Source organism: Salvelinus namaycush, chromosome 41, assembly GCF_016432855.1.
Source record: "Salvelinus namaycush isolate Seneca chromosome 41, SaNama_1.0, whole genome shotgun sequence".
Lineage (NCBI taxonomy): Eukaryota > Metazoa > Chordata > Actinopteri > Salmoniformes > Salmonidae > Salvelinus > Salvelinus namaycush.
In genome coordinates, this window is record NC_052347.1 from 5859999 (window position 1) to 5879208 (window position 19210).

The 19210-nt window shown below is 43.3% G+C and overlaps 1 protein-coding gene across 1 annotated transcript; it reads right to left on the reverse strand.

The window, feature by feature from the left end:
- Positions 1-13793: 13793 nt before the first annotated feature.
- On the reverse strand, positions 13794-16106 carry LOC120034570 (telethonin-like). Its single transcript, XM_038981169.1, has 2 exons — positions 15747-16106; positions 13794-15405 (listed from the first exon to the last, which is right to left on the reverse strand). The coding sequence occupies exons 1-2, from the start codon at positions 15893-15895 to the stop codon at positions 15015-15017; spliced, it is 540 nt and encodes a 179-aa protein (XP_038837097.1). The 5' UTR covers positions 15896-16106; the 3' UTR covers positions 13794-15014.
- Positions 16107-19210: the final 3104 nt, after the last annotated feature.

Sequence of the window (19210 nt, forward strand, 5' to 3'; positions counted from 1 at the left end):
ATCAGATGCATTCCATGTCTCTCTCTTGTCTCTTGAATGTGTAGATTACTATGATGCTGCGGAGAGAAGACAGTGACAACAAGAGCAGAACTCTACAGCATCCATTCATCGTTAGCCTTATTTTTTACAAGATAGAATCCTTCTAAACGTGTCATTAGTAAACAGAACTACATTTCAGAGGCATTGCAGTTTTGTTCTTTATAGTAGTTATTCATAATATCCTGTTTCTGTATCTTGCAGAAATCGTATAATGCTCACTATAGTTCTGTTTCTTTGCACATTTTAATGTGGGTCTTTTTAGATTTGTTATTTCAAGTAAAGAAAAAGCCAAGATTATCATTGTTCAGCGTTGTTCAATGTTTTTAAGCTCACTTCCAGACTTGTACTGTAGCTCAGTTGGTAGAGCATGGCACTTCTAACACTAGGGTTGTGGGTTTGAATCCCGACACCACCCATACATAAAATGTATGACCGTAAGTCGCTTTGGATATATGCCTGCTAAATGACATATATTATAGTCGTTTTGGCCTTATTTCTACATGCATTACACAAAATACCCAGCAGGAAGCAGCATCATCTTTGTCATGACAAAGTCAGAGGGCGCTTTTCTATGAGCGTGTGAGTTATGAATCTTGATCTGGAGGCAGCTCTGCAGAGTGGTCACTAGCTAACACAGCCACAAAGTCATAAAATCCGTTTTTAAACCTAGCCTTAACATTAACCACACTGCTAACCCTAATGCCTAACCTTAAATCAAGACCAGAAAGCAAATTTTTGTATTCATACATGTTTGCGATTTAGACAATTTTGACTTTGCAACTGGCCCATCTAGCGGAAATCGCTCAGTTTTGCCTACAGGGCAAGATTCATGACAATAAATGTCAAGCTGCTCGTTTATATTCATGTCCACCAGCATGTCTATCAATCAGCATGTCACTTGTTATTTCAGTGAGTTTCTGGCAAGTTCATATATACACTACATGACCAAAAGTATGTGGACACCTGCTCGTTGAACATCTCATTCCATAATCATTCATATGAAGTTGGTTCCTCCTTTGCTGCTATAACAGCCTCTACTCTTCTGGAAAGGCTCTCCACTAGATGTTGGAACATTGCTGCAGGAACTTGCTTCCATTCAGCCACAAGAGCAATAGTGAGGTCGGGCACTGATGTTGGGCGATTAGGCCTGGCTCGCAGTCAGCGTTCCAATTCATCCCAAAGATGTTCAATGGGATTGAGGTCAGGGCTCTGTGCAGGCCAGTCAACTTCTTCCACACCGATCTCGACAAACCATTTCTGTATGGACCTCGCTTTGTGCACGGGGGCATTGTCATGCTGAAACAGGAATGTCGGCGAGCTTTACACCACTCCAGCGGACGCTTTGCATTGCGTATGGTGATCTTAGGCTTGTGTGCAGCTGCTCGGCCATGGAAACCCATTTCATGAAGCTCTCAACGAACAGTTCTTGTACTGACGTTGCTTCTAGAGGCAGTTTGGAACTCGGTAGTGAGTGTTGCAACTGAGGACAGACGATTTCTACGCGCTACAGCACTCAATGGTTCCTTTCTGTGAGCTTGTGTAGCCTAATACTTTGCGGCTGAGCTGTGGTTGCTCCTAGATATTTCCACTTCACTATAACAGCACTTACAATTGACCGGGTCAGCTCTAGTGTAACAGTATAACTTTAAACCGTCCCCTCGCCCCGACACGGGCGCGAACCAGGGACCCTCTGCACACATCAACAACAGTCACCCACGAAGCATCGTTACCCATCGCTCCACAAAAGCCGCGGCCCTTGCAGAGCAAGGTGCAACACTACTTCTAGGTTTCAGAGCAAGTGACGTAACTGATTGAAACGCTAGTAGCGCGTACCCGCTAACTAGCTAGCCATTTCACATCCGTTACACTCACCCCCCTTTCCGCAGCAACCAGTGATCCGGGTCAACAGCATCAATGTAACAGTATAACTTTAAACCGTCCCCTCGCCCCAACACGGGCGCGAACCAGGGACCCTCTGCACACATCAACAACTGACACCCACGAAGCGTCGTTACCCATCGCTCCACAAAAGCCGCGGCCCTTGCAGAGCAAGGTGCAACACTACTTCTAGGTTTCAGAGCAAGTGACGTAACTGATTGAAACGCTAGTAGCGTGTACCCGCTAACTAGCTAGCCATTTCACATCCGTTACACTAGCAGGGCAGAAATTTGAGTATTGACTTGTTGGAAAGGTGGCATTCTACTGCCAATGTTTGTCTATGGAGATTGCATGGCTGTGTGCTTGATTTTATACACCTGTCAGCAACAGGTGTGGCTGAAATAGCAGAATCCACTCATTTTAAGGGGTGTCCACATACTTCTGTATATTTAGTGTATGTCAAAAATGTGCATATTTTATTGCATATCTAAGCATATTCCTTGAGCTGTCTGTATCCTCCAGACTAGTTGTTATTTTTTTAAAGAAACTAAATATGGTTCTCTACATCTCCTCTAAAATCTGGGTAAAAGATTGAAAGGAATGTGAATTATTCAGTACATTTTGTTATTGCTTGCTTTTCTAAAGTTTACCAATCTTACCAGCAGGCATGCCAGCTAAGATTGATAGCCTGAATTGACTTCTTGGTAGCTAGTTAAGAGGATGGGAGATTAGGAACCTATCTGGGCTAGCTAAAGCAAACTTCATCAAATTGCTAGGTGGCTAGTAGTATTACAGAGAAACAACAACAAAATGAACAACAATTATATATTTTTTAAACAGGACAAATCTGAGGGGGCCACCGTTCCCCCAAAAATGTAACAAGATAAATAATTTTGTATGTTATTTTCTTTTAACTTTCATCTCTCTGTGTTTCATAAATGTCCTTCATTTCGCAAGAGGCTGAATGTATCTCACTGGAGAAAGCATCCGAGTGAACGAAACAGCACCCCTCTGTCTCAGTATGTGTAGCCCATCTATCTGATGGTGTCTGGTCAAAAAGAGTATGACATGGTTGTCGCTTGCAGCATTGAATGCAAGGGAAGCTAGCGAGCATTTGGCTTCCCTTGATATTTAAAAATAATAATAACAGCCAATCAGTGTAGAGCAACAGAGACAACGTTGACAGCACTAGCAAACATTTGTAAACCGTTGTAGGAGGAATCATGGACCAAGAAGAGGAAGACAGAAAGGTGAGTTTCTGAGGAGGAATGGAGGCGGAGAAAGAGGTTGAAGAGAATGAGGAAAGCAGAGGTTGGATTTGAATCTGAGGAAGATGGCGATAAACATGGAGATGGGGTGGCGAAGAAGATTGGTGTCAAACAGAGTGAGCCGTGCACCAGACCGAGTTCTGGAGGTAAAATGGAAGTGAATGAGGGCAAGTTAAGAGAGGTGGAAGGTGTGGTGAAGAGCTCAGAACCCGAGCCTGGCATTAATGAATAAAGAAGAATCTGGTCCAGTAGGAGTGACATTTTTGGAGAAAGTGGACCCTTGCCTTTTGGCGGATCCATTTGTGGTTACAGGGTGGGTGAGAAAGGAGTTTGGTGTTGTTGAATCAGTGAAGGTAACCTGTAGTGGACTTGTGATATTTGTTTGTGTTTCTTCTGACCAGAGGGTCATGCAACTTGGGTAAAGATCAGTGCTGGGGATCGAAAATGTCTGGTGTGAGAGAGGCAGGTTGAAGTAGCCAGAGTCAGAGCAGTGGAGGAGGTGTAGTATGCTGTGGCAGTGAAGAAAGTAGAGGAGGATGGGTCAAGGGTCAGGGATCCTGAGAGAATCCCAGTGAGTAGTAGATTTGTGCCAGCATAGAGGGATAGACCAACGAGTGATATATGCTTCAGTAAGGCTGGTTTCTTAGCGTTCTGTCGTCAGAAGAGTTACAGGGTGTGTTGAGTGGGGGTGTCCCATCCTCTCAGGCTATTGGCATGGTGCAGGAGCAGACAGGGTCAAAGTAGTGGAATGGGGCAGTGGGTTTTTAATGAGCGTAGGTGGCAGCTGCAGAGAAGTACCTGAGTGAATGAGATTTTACTGCAGATATATGATGTTCTGAGGTATTTCATGTGTATGAAATAGTGGTATATACAGTTGAAGTCGGAAGTTTACCTTAGCCAAATACATTTCAACTCAGTTTTTCACAATTCCTGACATTTAATCCTAGAAAAATTCCCTGTCTTAGGTCAGTTAGGATCACCACTTTATTTTAAGAAAGTGAAATGTCAGAATAATAGAGATAATGATTTATTTCAGATTTTATTTCTTTCATCACATTCCTAGTGGGTCAGAAGTTTACATACACTCAATTAGTATTTGGTAGCGTTGCCTTTAAATTGTTTAACTTGGGTCAAACGTTTCGGGTAGCCTTCCACAAGCTTCCCACTATAAGTTGGGTGAATTTTGGCCCATTCCTCCTGACAGAGCTGGTGTAACTGAGTCAGATTTGTAGGCCTTGCTCGCACACGCTTTTTCAGTTCTGCCCACAAATGTTCTGAAGGATTGAGGTCAGGGCTTTGTGATGGCCACTCCAATACCTTGACTTTGTTGTCCTTAAGCCATTTTGCCACAACTTTGGAAGTTTGCTTGGAGTCATTGTCCATTTGGAAGACCCATTTGCGACCAAGCTTTAACTTCCTGACTGTTGTCTTGATGTTGCTTCAATATATCCACATAATTATCCGTCCTCATGATGCCATCTATTTTGTGAAGTGCACCAGACCCTCCTGCAGCAAAGCACCCCCACAACATGATGCTGTTCTTCGGGTTGCAAGCCTCCCCCTTTTTTCTCCAAACATAACGATGGTCATTATGGCCAAACAGTTCTATTTTTGTTTAATCAGACCAGAGGACATTTCTCCAAAAAGTACGATCTTTGTCCCCATGTGCAGTTGAAAACCGTAGTCTGGCTTTTTTATGGCGGATTTGGAACAGTGGCTTCTTCCTTGCTTAGCAGCCTTTCAAGTTATGTCGATATAGGACTCGGTTTACTGTGGATATAGATACTTTTGTACCCGTTTCCTGCAGCATCTTCACAAGGTCCTTTGCTGTTGTTCTGGGGTTGATTTGCACTTTTCACACCAAAGTACGCTCATCTCTAGGAGACAGAATGCATCTCCTTCCTGAGTGGTATTACGGCTGCGTGGTCCCATGGTGTTTATACTTGCGTACTGTTGTTTGTACAGATGAATGTGGTACCTTCAGGCGTTTGAAAATTGATCTCAAGGATGAACCAGACTTGTGGAGGTCTACAATTTATTTTCTGATGTCTTGGCTGATTTATTTAGATGTTCCCATGATGTCAAGCAAAGAGGCACTGAGTTTGAAGGTAGGCCTTGAAATACATCCACAGGTACACCTCCAATTGACTAGAAGCGTCTAAAGCCATGACATCATTTTCTGGAATTTTCCAAGCTGTTTAAAGGCACAGTCAACTTCTGACCCACTGGAATTGTGATATACAGTGAATTATAAGTGAAATAATCTGTCTGTAAACAATTGTTGGAAAAATTACTTGTGTCATGCACAAAGTAGATTGTAAAACTATAGTTTGTTAACAAGAAATTTGTGGAGTGGTTGAAAAACAAGTTTTAATGACTCCAACCTAAGTGTATGTAAACTTCCAACTTCAACTATAGGTGTAGGGTTGGTTGGTGGTGTAATTTAATATTTTTCCCCCTTCCTTTTTATTTTATTATCACAAATGGAACGTGATTGATACTACCACACAGTAGGTGGCAGCATGCACAAACAAAATGTGCAAATGCCATGATACCAAAGAAGAAGATGGTCCTGGCTCACCCCCCAAAAAAGTGTCAAGGGAAGCCAGTTTGGATTTGGCTTCACACCAGTCACATCCCATCAGAAACCAAACGTCATTGACAGAAAAAAAATTAAATTGTTGCATCTCGCTTTGTCGTTGTCCTCCGGTGGTTAGCTATCTAGCTAAAATTGGCCTTTCCTAAATTAGCCATGGATGAAGATAGGGATATGAACTTGTAGTTTTACTTAATTCTCTGTACTTGCCAATGATTATAAGGGCGATTCTGATCCAACCATAGATTCATATACTGTGCCCCTGGCCTGGGAGAATGGAAGTTCAACATGTAGCTAGATGTAAACTCAGCAAAAAAAGAAACGTCCCTTTTTCAGGACCCTGTCTTTCAAAGATAATTCGTAAATATCCAAATAACTTCAAATCTTCTTCATTGTAAAGGGTTTTCTCAATAGGGGGTGCTGTTTTCACTTTGTAAAAATTTCGTTCCCAAATTAAACTGACTCGTACTCAATTCTTGCTCGTACAATATGCATATTATTATTACTATTGGATAGAAAACACTCTCTAGTTGCTAAAACCGTTTGAATTATATCTGTGAGTAAAACAGAACTCGAGTTGGAGCAAACTTCCTGTAAGGAAGTGAGAAATCTGAAATCAGGCAGTCTGTTCTAGGGTCAGTTTATTAATTTGCATGTCTTCTATTGGTCGACATGCACTGCATAGGCATTCCCCTAGATGTCAGCAAGCGGTGAGAATTGGAATGGTGTTGCTAGGCAGATCTGAGGCCATATAAAGGGTTTTGGAACGTGGGGTCCACTCTTTTCAACATTCGCCATGACGCAAGACAGACCTCAGGATGGCGTTCTGGAAAGCTCTCGTTATAGGAGTTAGATATATCCGGCTCTGATTTTATTCGATATAGGTGTTAAAGACATCATAATGTTGTTATTTTAAACCGAGTTATATCAGTTTATATCAGTATATTGCGATTTTCGGATATTTCTTTGTGCTGCGTTATAGTGAGTTGGGCACGTCTTCGCCACATGGCTAATGTTTACTGCTAATTTCAAAGTTGAAGGCGACAATCTACAACCGAGCAACGATTCTTCTGGACAAAGGACAACTTGCCCAAGATTCTGATGAACGCTCATCAAAAAGTAAGAACTATTTATGATGTTAATTCGTTGTTCTGTTGAAAAATGTAAAACTCCTATTCCGCCATTAATTTCGGTGCGGTCTCGCTTTAACGCACGCTGTATGTCGTAGTAACGTTAATTTTAAAAATCTAACACAGCGGTTGCATTAAGAACTAATGTATCTTTCATTTGCTGTCCAACCTGTATTTTTTAGTCAAGTTTATGATTAGTTACTGATTAGATTAGGTGCCTCTCCCAAGATTTCTCCCGACATTTTGTTTGCATTTTGGCTACTATTCATATTGTATAACCACGATTTGTGCCGCTAAATATACACATTTTCGAACAAACTCTATATGTATTGTGTAATATGATGTTATAGGACTGTCATCTGAAGAAGTTTGAGAAGGTTAGTGAAAAAATTAATATCTTTTGCTGGTTTATTCGTTATTGCTATTGTTGGCTTGAATCAATGCTGTTGTGTGGTTGGCTATTGTAGTAAGCTAATATAATGCTATATTGTGTTTTCGCTGTAAAACACTTAAAAAATCTGAAATATTGGCTGGATTCACAAGATCTTTGTCTTTTATTTGCTGTACGCTGTGTATTTTTCATAAATGTTTTATGATGAGTATTTAGGTAAATCACGTTGGTCTCTGTAGTTATTCTAGTTGCTTTGGTGAGAGTTGTGATGGTGGCTGCAATGTAAAACTATGATTTATACCTGAAATATGCACATTTTTCTAACAAAACATATGCTATACAATAAATATGTTATCAGACTATCATCTGATGAAGTTGTTTCTTGGTTAGTGACTATTTATATCTTTATTTGGTCGAATTTGTGATAGCTACCTATGCAGGAAAAAAATGGTGGGGAAAAAAAGTTGTGTCTTTTGCTATCATGGTTAGCTAATAGAAATACATATTGTGTCTTCCCTGTAAAACATTTTAAAAATCAGAAATGATGGCTGGATTCACAAGATGTGTATCTTTCATCTGGTGTCTTGGACTTGTGATTTAATGATATTTAGATGCTAGTATTTACTTGTGGCGCTATGCTAGGCTATGCTAGTCAGCTTTTTTACTGATGAGGGTGCTCCCGGATCCGGGATTGTGTGCAAGTAGAAGTTAACACTGTTTCCCATGCTTGTTCAATGAACCATAAACAATTAATGAACATGTACCTGTGGAACGGTCGTTAAGACACTAACAGCTTACAGATGTTAGGCAATTAAGGTCACAGTTATGAAAACTTAGGACACTAAAGAGGCCTTTCTACTGACTCTGAAAAACACCAAAAGAAAGATGCCCAGGGTCTCTGCTCAACAGCGTAGACGTGCCTTAGGCATGCTGCAAGGAGGCATGAGGACTGCAGATGTGGCCAGGGCAATAAATTGCAATGTCCGTACTGTGAGACGCCTAAGACAGCGCTACAGGGAGACAGGACGGACAGCTGATCATCCTCGCAGTGGCAGACCACGTGTAACAACACCTGCACAGGATCGGTACATCCGAACATCACACCTGCGGGACAGGTACAGGATGGCAACAACAACTGCCCGAGTTACAACAGGAACGCACAATCCCGCCATCAGTGCTCAGACTGTCCGCAATAGGCTGAGAGAGGCTGGACTGAGGGCTTGTAGGCCTGTTGTAAGGCAAGTCCTCACCAGACATCACCTGCAACAACGTTGCCTATGGGCACAAACCCACCATCGCTGGACCAGACAGGACTGGCAAAAAGTGCTCTTCACTGACGAGTCGCGGTTTTGTCTCACCAGGGGTGATGGTCAGATTCGCGTTTATCGTTGAAGGAATGAGCGTTACACCGAGGCCTGTGCTCTGGAGCGGGAACGATTTGGAAGTGGAGGGTCCGTCATGGTCTGGGCGGGGTGTCACAGCATCATCGGACCGAGCTTGTTGTCATTGCAGGCAATCTCAAAGCTGTGCGTTACAGGGAAGACATCCTCCTCCCTCATGTGGTACCCTTCCTGCAGGCTCATCCTGACATGACCCTCCAGCATGACAATGCCACCAGCCATACTGCTCGTTCTATGTGTGATTTCCTGCAAGACAGGAATGTCAGTGTTCTGCCATGGCCAGCGAAGATCCCTGATCTCAATCCCATTGAGCACGTCTGGGACCTGTTGGATTGGAGGGTGAGGGCTAGGGCCATTCCCCACCAGAAATGTCCGGGCAGGTGCCTTGGTGGTTCTTGTCACAACAAGAACTGGCAAGTCCGGTGCAGTCCATGAGGAGGAGATGCACTGCAGTAGAAGGAGATGTAGGAGATGCAGCTGGTGGCCACACCAGATACTGACTGTTACTTTTGATTTTGACCCTGCCTTTGTTCAGGGAAACATTATTCCATTTCTGTTAGTTACATGTCTGTGGAACTTGTTCAGTTTGTCTCAGTTGATGAATCTTGTTATGTTCATACATATATTTACACGTATTAAGTTTGCTGAAAACAAACGCAGTTGACCGTGAGAGGACGTATCTTTTTTTGCTGAGTTTAGTATGCTAATGTTAACTAGATGGCCTGGCGCATCGTTGTCTATGAAAGTAAGTTAGGCTAGCAAGCAAACATTTTAGACAGGTACTAGGACAATAAAAACTAAAAGTGTGTGCTGTATGACAGTCAGACTGTTTAGGCCACATGAAAGAGGAGGATGGCATTGATGTATCTCTACAAGTAGGGTCAGTCAACATGTTTTTTCTACTTGCATGCACACACAGAAATCAGTGCCACGGACAGCCACATCATATCGCTTATGTTGATTGAACTAAATCGTTTTTTGGTTTATTTTAGTTGTCTAGGTGATAAGAAGATGAAGTTGAAATAGTGCTGCAATAGTAGAGGCAGCTCCTGTTTATAACTAGGCAAGTCAGTCAAGAACAAATTAATTTAACTGCCTTGTTCAGGGGCAGAACGACAGATTTTTACCTTGTCAGCTCGTGGATTCGATCTTGCAACCTTTCGGTTACTAGTCCAACGCTCTAACCACTAGGCTACCTGCCGCCCCGTTTTTATCTCTGTTGTTCTAAATCAATAGCTGTTTAGTAGTCTGAAAATGTTGGAAAAAACGTGAGGACTAGAAAACAGCAACTATGGAAACTCAAAAATTGGGAAAAAAAACGTTGGTAGGACTTGACTGGACAAGACGAACTGGCAACAGACAAACAGAAAACGCAGGCATACAGTAAATACACAGGAGATATCAGGGACAAATGGGATACACCTGGTGAGAGGGGTGGAGACAGGTGAAGTAGATCAGGATCATAAGTGCTTTTAAGAGCCTATTGATAGATTTACAAGAGAATTGAACACTTATGTTTTGACAGGCGTTCACAGTGACTCTGCATTCTACCGTACTTCACCACAGTATGACCTCCCATGACCCCCTGAGGGTTTAAATGTACCGTGATAAGTACGGGGGGGGGGGGTTTAGAAGGCAGGAGATCAAAAGCAAATTGACTCCATGAACCCTGAAGGTGATGAAGAATACAACTAAATCTGGGGTCAGTCTTGAAATGGGAGACAATACAGCACATACCGGTAATTCACAAAATGGAAGGATGGATCAATCAAGATAGAGTTACACAATATTAATATCTGTGCTAGAATGCATGTACAGTTAGTGGATGGAGTAGGAGAAATGGGATGAGGGCTATCTGATGGACTGAGACTTGGGGGAGTCCGTGTTGTGTTGAGATGTTCCACATGAACTTCACTCTCCGTGTCAACTGACATTCCTTGGCTACTGGAGGGGAGTTTCATGACTTGGCAGCGTCTATGGTGGATCCTGTCTCGGCTTGTTTGGGCTGTGGCAGATAGGGTTTAGGGGGGTGTTAGAGGGGGGTAATATTTTAGATAGGGGGAAAGGAAGCATACCAGATGACCCAAAGATCTGATAAAACAGTGAGGGATTAAGAGCTCAGAGGAGAACAGGCAGATACGGCTGTCTCTCTGGCTCTGTCTCTCTAGTGATAGCAATGTTTACCCAGCTAATAATACCGAGACCCCTACACTGAGCCATACTAGACACCATAACAGAGAGACAAGGGGTGGGCAGATAAAATGATAGAGGGAGAGATGGAGAGAAAGACCGAAGGAAAGGGAAGTGGGAAAAAATGAACAATCCCAGTTGGAGAAACTGTGAGTTGGAAGGAAAAATTAAACATGAAGGGACAGGGGAGAGAAAGTAGTAGAGGTTACAGTATGTGGGTCGAGACTGGAACAGTGTGTCCTGGGCAGAGAGCCGGTGGAGATATTAGCCTACTGGGGAAAAAGCAATAAAGAGAGATGACAGGGACAAATAAAAAACTGAAATACCTTATCTATATAAGTATTCAGACTCTTTGCTATGAGACTCGAAATTGAGCTCAGGTGCATCCTGTTTCCATTGAGCATCCTTGAGATGTTTCTACAACTTGATTGGAGTCCACCTGTAGTAAATTCCATTGATTGGACATGATTTGGAAAGGCATACACCTGTCCATATAAGGTCCCACAGTTGACAGTGCATGTCAGAGTACAAACCAAGTGGTGAGGTTGAAGGAATTGTCCGTAAAGCTCAGAGACAGGATTATGTCGAGGCATAGATCTGGGGAATGGTACCAAAAGGTTTCTGCAGCATTAAAGGTCCCCAAGAAAACAGTGGCCTCCATCATTCTTTAATGGAAGAAGTTTAGAGCCACCTAGAGCTGGCCACCTGGCCAAACTCGGCAATCAGGGTAGAAGGGCCTTGGTCAGGTGGGGCGACCAAGATCCCGATGGTCACTCTGACAGAGCTCCAGAGTTCCTTTGTGGAGATGGGAGAACCTTCCAGAAGGACAACCATCTCTGCAGCACTCCACCAATCAGGCCTTTATGGTAGAGTGGCCAGGCGGAAGCCACTCCTCAGTAAACGGAACATAACAGCCCGCTTGGAGTTTGCCAAAAGGTACCTAAAGTACTCTCAGACCATGAGAAACAAGATTCTCCAGTCTGATGAAACCAAGATTGAACTCTTTGGCCTGAATGCCAAGCGTCACGTCTGGAGGAAACCTGGCACCATCCCTATGGTGAAGCATGGTGGTGGCAGCATCATGCTGTGGGGATGTTTTTCAGTGGCAGGGACTGGGAGACTAGTTAGGATCGAGGGAAAGATAAACGGAACAAAGTACAGAGAGATTCTCGATGAAAACCTGCTCCAGAGCGCTCAGGACCTCAGACTGCGGCGAAGGTTCACCTTCCAACAGTATAATGACTAAGCACACAGCCAAGGCAATGCAGGAATGACTTCGGGACAAGTTTCTGAATGCAGGTGTGCAAAGCTTGTAACATCATACCCAAGAAGACTTGAAGGCTGTAATCGCTGCCAAAGGCGCTTCAACAAAGTACTGAGTAAAAAGTCTTAATACTTATGTAAATGTGATATTTCTGTTTTCATACATTTTTTATGAATTTGCAAAAAATTCTAAAAACCTGTTTTTGCTTTTTCATTATGGGGTATTGTGTGTAGATTGATAAGGGGGAGAAAACAATTTAATACATTTTATTATGAGGCTGTAACGTAACAAAATGTGGAAAAAGTCAAGAGGTCTGAATACATTCCAAATGCACTGTATAAACAAGAATTCAGTAGAGATGTCCAGCAAGTTTTACGTTTCCATCCTTATGGTAAGATGTTAGGCACTAATTTTATCACCCTGTTGCAGGGGAACTTTCAGGAAATGTAAAACTTGTAGTGTATTTGAAGTTTGAGAAATATTCTGAAGTTTGTAATTTCCACTTTGAAATTTCAGACTTGATTTTCAATACAAAAAATATATATAAGCCCCTACCAAAATGTCCATTAATTATAATCCACATAATAATTCACATTTCTTGTTACTGCAGGACTATTTTCCTGCTGTAGTAAACTTGCTCAAATTAAGATCCTACATCTGTACTCTCCTTAGTCCAGAGCTTGACCATATTTCTTCTACCCCGCTAATAAAGCTGTATGTTGAAGTGTCTGACCCAGTTCAGCTGTTGCTGCCTGAACAGAAGCCTGTAGGTGCAAGGTCATGAGTTAGCCATGTTGTTTACAGCTGATAATCAGTCAGGCGTAGATTAATCTATCACCACTCCCCATTTAGTGTGTGTGTGTGTGTGTGTGTGTGTGTGTGTGTGTGTGTGTGTGTGTGTGTGTGTGTGTGTGTGTGTGTGTGTGTGTGTGTGTGTGTGTGTGTGTGTGTGTGTGTGTGTGTGGTCTTTGTGATGGTTGTATTAAACTTTTTTTATTAAGACGGCTCAACAGGTTAACACAGACAAAAAGTGAAAAGCACTTCATATTTTATTATACAACAATATAAACCCAACACATGAAAACAGATAGGGGAGAGTGGGATAAGTTGAGCCAAAGGGGTTAGTTGTTTCTAGGAAACCAAACACAAAATTAATAATTTGACAAAATATTTAGGAAGAGGTCATAATTTCATGGAGTCTGTGAAAAATTGTTCTGTACATCATTTGGCGTCTCTATAAGCCTCAATATGAGGTCCGAAACCTAGCATGAAAGTGCATCCTTGTTGTAGCTGCGTGGGCTGATTTAGTCCAAATGTTTGCCTTGAGGTAAGTTGAGCCAATGGCAAGTGTTAAAAGATGCTTCAAATTATTACAAGACAAAAAAAGCGATTGTGATGGTGTTGAATTGTGTTTGGGAAACAGGTAGTGGTAATATTTCATTCAGTACAGAACTTTGTAGACGGCTTAACTTACCCGGCCCCCGGCTCAACTAAGTTGTGCCAAGAGACCCCTTTTTTTGGCCAAGCTATGCTTTCAAAACTACAATGTTTACATGAATTCTGTTTATTTCCAGGGATACACAACATCCTGAAATACATGTAGATATCTTTGTTAGAAAGAACACTATATTTCCCTTGACAGAGTGATGCTGAATGTAAGAAAGGGCTCAACTTACCCCACTTTCCTCTACAACAGTAGAGACTCAAATCATTCTGCATGATCTGTTCACTAACTCTACCAGATACATCAGATGTCAACATTAACACACAGCTAGGTGGGCAGACCAGCTCAAACACTGTCAAATGACACGTCGTTTCAATATATACGATAAGTCTTGATCATACAGGTAGTCAGTCTATATCAATGACTTGAGTTACGATCCGGGACACACAAACCTCCCACTGGGCACACACTGGCTGAATCAACATTGTTTCCACGTCATTTCAATGAAATGACATTGAACCAACGTGGAATAGATGTTGAATTGACGTCTGTGCCCAGGGGGCTCCTTTGTCTGGGTTCCCAGTGTGGGATCGTGTTGTACCGTTCTGTCCTCTCACCCAGGATTAGAGCGTGTCAAGGACTTCTGAAGGTCTGGAGGCTCACCAGCTCTCCATTCTTACAAAAGAAGAGGGATGGATGCCAAGGTATGTTGAGCCCACCCCTCCCTCCGGGCCCACTTTCTTGTTCCTTTCCTCTCTACAGTTCCAATTCTCTTCTGCTCTCTCCCACTCTGTCCCTTTTGAAGCGTCTTTGATACCTTCATATCTCCCTTCCCTCACCTCCCTCATCTGTGCATCATTCCACATGAATATATCAAGAAATACATCCTCATACGCACATTGGTTGAGCATATTAAACGTCCTGCTGTCTCAATACTGTGAGGTGCCATAATATGACAAGTGGGGTAGAATGTACCACTGCATACAATGCGGTCAGAATGCTGTACTATGCTGTGTGGCTTATCCACAGCTGGCTTTAGCCAGGCAGGGGGGCAAGGGCAGTTCATTAAGTGTGTAGACGTAACAAGGACAGTCTGGTCTTTTCCAGTCAACAGGGAGATTAGTTGATGGCACAGCTGAAAGAACAGAGCATTTGTCTGCCTTTCTGTCAATCAAAAGATGCCATCAGATCTCTAAGCAAATAATACCTTGTATAACAAACAGTGTGACATTGGACATGTCCCTAGTATACATGTAACACTTAATGAAACAGGAAAGGCATACACTGTGTGACGGCTCTACTAGGGAATAGGGATGGAATAAATGTCACGAGGAATAAATCTATATACATCCCGCCATGCTGTTATCTGATGGGCTGAGCCCCAAAAGTGAACCTTTCTCTCTCTCCTCTTCCTTCACCCTCTCTGGACCTCCTGTGACATGGAGCGGCCCAGTGCTTTGGGTGCCTTGGCGAACTCCATCCTGAGTGGCTTGGCGGGGGGCAGGTCCTGTGTGATCTCGACCACGGCCCTCTTGCCAGGGCAGGCACCGTCGGGGATGGGGAAGGGACGGAGGTCCTCCTGGGTGTGTGGTGCTCCGCGACCCAGCCGGATGCCCAGCTGTGCGGGCGTGAAGATGGGCAGGGGCAGGGTGTTCCTCTTGGGTAGGAGCTGGTGCTCTCTCACACCCCTCTCCACGGTGCCCACTCTGTACACCCCCGAGGGACAGGCCTGGGCCAGAGAGCGAGCCTCCCACTGACGAGTGTAGGTCTCCCTACGAGAGTCATCGTTCATGTTCATTGTCTGCCTGTGGAGAGATGAGACCGACACAGTTAGGAATGAACAGTTGGACATTGCTCAGTGATTTTCAAACTCTAATCTCTCTCAGTATCAAGCTGAGAATCCTACCAGCGAAATGAAAATCATTACATTTTACAGTCAGCTGATAGATTAGCCTGACAGTTCTTATAACTAGATACATTATACAGTAGGCTAGTCTTGAGTATGATGACTCACAGGGTAATATAGGAGAACGTCTTGCTTTATCGTTATCGAAGATTTTATATAAGAAGAAATGACTTAATGTTGTTCAATATGTTACATCTACCAGAAGCAATTAATACTGTTTGTCAAAAGGCTGGGACTCACCTGTCCATGGCCCGGGTCTTCATGTTAACACTGTTCCAGTCGGCTTTGTAGCTCTCCCTCTGAGCCTGGTTCTCCTCCCGTACGCTGCAGGCCAGCTCAGCCCCCACCACGGCCCCAGCACGCTTCTCAACAACGGTACACACCTGCATTATCACGGTTCTGTGTGGGTGAATTTCTGTCCTTATATTGGTTTTATCACCTCTGTTCGTTTCTAGGACTCCTCTATCTGCCTGTCTTGGTATCTCTGTGTTCGGTGTTCTTATCTCTGGACTATCTGTCTGTCTGTAGTTGCTAGCCAAGGTAATCTGTGATGGTTCCGGTAGCACTGTCCTCTCTCTTGCCTCTGTGGTGATGGTGATGGTGTGGTGGTCTCTGCTGTCTGTGTCTGGGACCATGCCCGTCTATGTCTTTTATAGAAGCTCTGCTGCTATTTCCAAGCCATGTTGTCACTCCACAGCTAGTGTGTGCTGACACCTGACACCAAGAGCGGCCCGTCCCTGACTTTGTCCCGGGAGTTAGAACTGACAGACTTAGGGCAGCTGTTGAGAAAGAAAGAGAGAGGGAGGTGGCTGTGGGAGAGAGGAAGAGAGAGGGAGGTGGCTGGGGGAGAGAGGAAGAGAGAGGGAGGTGGCTGGGGGAGAGAGGAAGAGAGAGGGAGGTGACTGGGGGAGAGAGGAAGAGAGAGGGAGGTGACTGGGGGAGAGGGGAAGAGAGAGGGAGGTGGCTGGGGGAAAGAGGAAGAGAGAGGGAGGTGGCTGGGGGAGAGGAAGAGAGAGGGGGGTGGCTGGGGGAGAGAGGAAGAGAGAGAGAGGGAGGTGGCTGGGGGAGAGAGAAAGAGAGTGCGGTAAAGAAATGGGAGTGGGTGGGTTACCGGTAATTGTACTCAGAATCCCCTGATACCCAAATTATACCCCCAATCCCCTCTATAATCACCCCGACCTAACATGCTAAATTGAGGGACATCCGATTATCAAACGAAGTGGAAAGTTTCCCTCTTAAGAGCACTATCAGACCCAGTGTTCAGAGACATGTAAACACACACGAGCACACAGGGAGGCTTCTGAGAGCTGGCATCTGAATAGAGCTTAGGTCTTGATGTACATATAGCAACCAGTGGCAGAACACTAATGTGGAAAGAGATCAACCCATGCTAATAATGCTGGGTGCTGAGGGGAAACTCTATTGCCCCACAAGAGAATACATAGATTGAGCATACAAAACATTAAGAACTCTTTCCATGACATAGGTGAATCCAGATGAAAGCTATGATCCCTTATTGATGTCACCTGTTAAATCACTTCGATCAGTGTAGATGAAGGGGAGGAGGCAGGCTAAAGAAGGATGTTTAAACCTTGATACAATTGAGACATGGATTGTGTACGTGCCATTCGAAAGGTGAATGGGCAAGACAAAAAATGTAAGTACCTTTGAACAGGGTATGGTAGTAGGTGCCAGGCGCACCGGTTTGTGTCAAGAACTGCAACACTGCTTAGTTTTTCAAGCTCAACAGTTTCCTGTGTGTATCAAGAATGGTACACCACCCAAAGGACATCCAGTCAACTTGACACAACTGTGGGAAACATTGGATGTCAACATGGGTCAGCATCCCTGTGGAACGCTTTCGACACCTTGTAGAGTCAATGCCCGGATGAATTGAGGCTGTTCTGAAGGCATAAGGCAACTCAGTATTATAAAAGTGTTCCTAATGTTTGGTATACTCAGTGTACATGTACATATACTGTACATAAACATACATACAGATTCTGAAACTGACAGTTATCTTGATAGCTAGCAGTGTGAAACTGACAGTTATCTTGATAGCTAGCAGTGTGAAACTGACAGTTATCTGGATAGCTAGCAGTGTGAAACTAACAGTTATCTTGGTAGTTAGCAGTGTGAAACTGACAGTTATCTTGGTAGTTAGCACTGTGAAACGAACAGTTATCTTGGCAGTTAGCAGTGTGAAACTAACAGTTATCTTGGTAGCTAGCAGTGTGACACTAACAGTTATCTTGGTAGCTAGCAGTGTGAAACTAACAGTTATCTTGGCAGTTAGCAGTGTGAAACTAACAGTTATCTTGGCAGTTAGCAGTGTGAAACTAACAGTTATCTTGGCAGTTAGCAGTGTGAAACTGACAGTTATCTTGGCAGTTAGCAGTGTGAAACTAACAGTTATCTTGGCAGTTAGCAGTGTGAAACTAACAGTTATCTTGGTAGCTAGCAGTGTGAAACTAACAGTTATCTTGGCAGTTAGCAGTGTGAAACTGACAGTTATCTTGGTAGCTAGCAGATGTGTGAAACTAACAGTTATCTTGGTAGCTAGCAGTGTGAAACTAACAGTTATCTTGGCAGTTAGCAGTGTGAAACTAACAGGTATCTTGGCAGTTAGCAGTGTGAAACTAACAGTTATCTTGGCAGTTAGCAGTGTGAAACTAACAGTTATCTTGGTAGTTAGCAGTGTGAAACTAACAGTTATCTTGGTAGTTAGCAGTGTGAAACTGCAGGGTTTAGGGTTGTCTCTTTCGGTAATCCTGGAGAGCCCTGGCATGTACGGCCTTGCGATATTTGGGGTAACAGTTCCTTTTAGAGACTCAAGATCAAAGGTGATGTTCTGTAGGCAGGTGGTCAGTCTGTTTTGGATAAAGCAAGGCTATACATGCTACGGAACAGATACCAGGCCAAGGCATTGACCAAGGGACCAACTCTTGTTTTGTATAAACTACGGTCAGTAAAACACAAGTCATTTTTATTTGCCTGGAGTACAGTACCTTGTGAATCTGTTATCGGGCTTATTAGCTGTGTTGTAGCAGTGTTTCGTCTGTCATGGACTGTGACTTCTATCTCTGATTTATTAGTCTGATGACAGAGACCCACTCCAGCCAAGAGTCTCTCAGGTTACAGTCTTAAGATTTTCTCTCTCTCACGCACACACACAAAACACACACAAACAAAACACATACTCACATACACACACACGCACACATGCAATGTCGCCTCGGTGTCACTACCAGCCATTCTTTCAATGACTAACTCTTCTGCATCAGGCACTGATGTCATCCAATATATAACACCTGCATAGCAAGAATACATATAAAGTTACACATGTATCCTTTGCTTTCAAATTAATATTGGAACTAGATATGAATCTATTCTTCAATGTACAATATTTTACACAGCTGCATAGTTATCGGATAATACGAAAAATTATAAAGTATTGGATTTGTTACTCTCCCTCAACATTAGGTTATGCATTAGTTATGACTTATTTGTTTCAATTAATATGCTCATGTACTTCATTTAGTTTAAATGTCCTCAAACAAAACCTCATGAAAATGTCCCCTAAGTACAGCAATATATTCCTATTCTCACGTCTAAGACATGTACCATAATGACACAATCAATGTATGTAAGATATCACATTGCAGACGCACACACGCACTCACACACTATGTGTCATGCAGCCA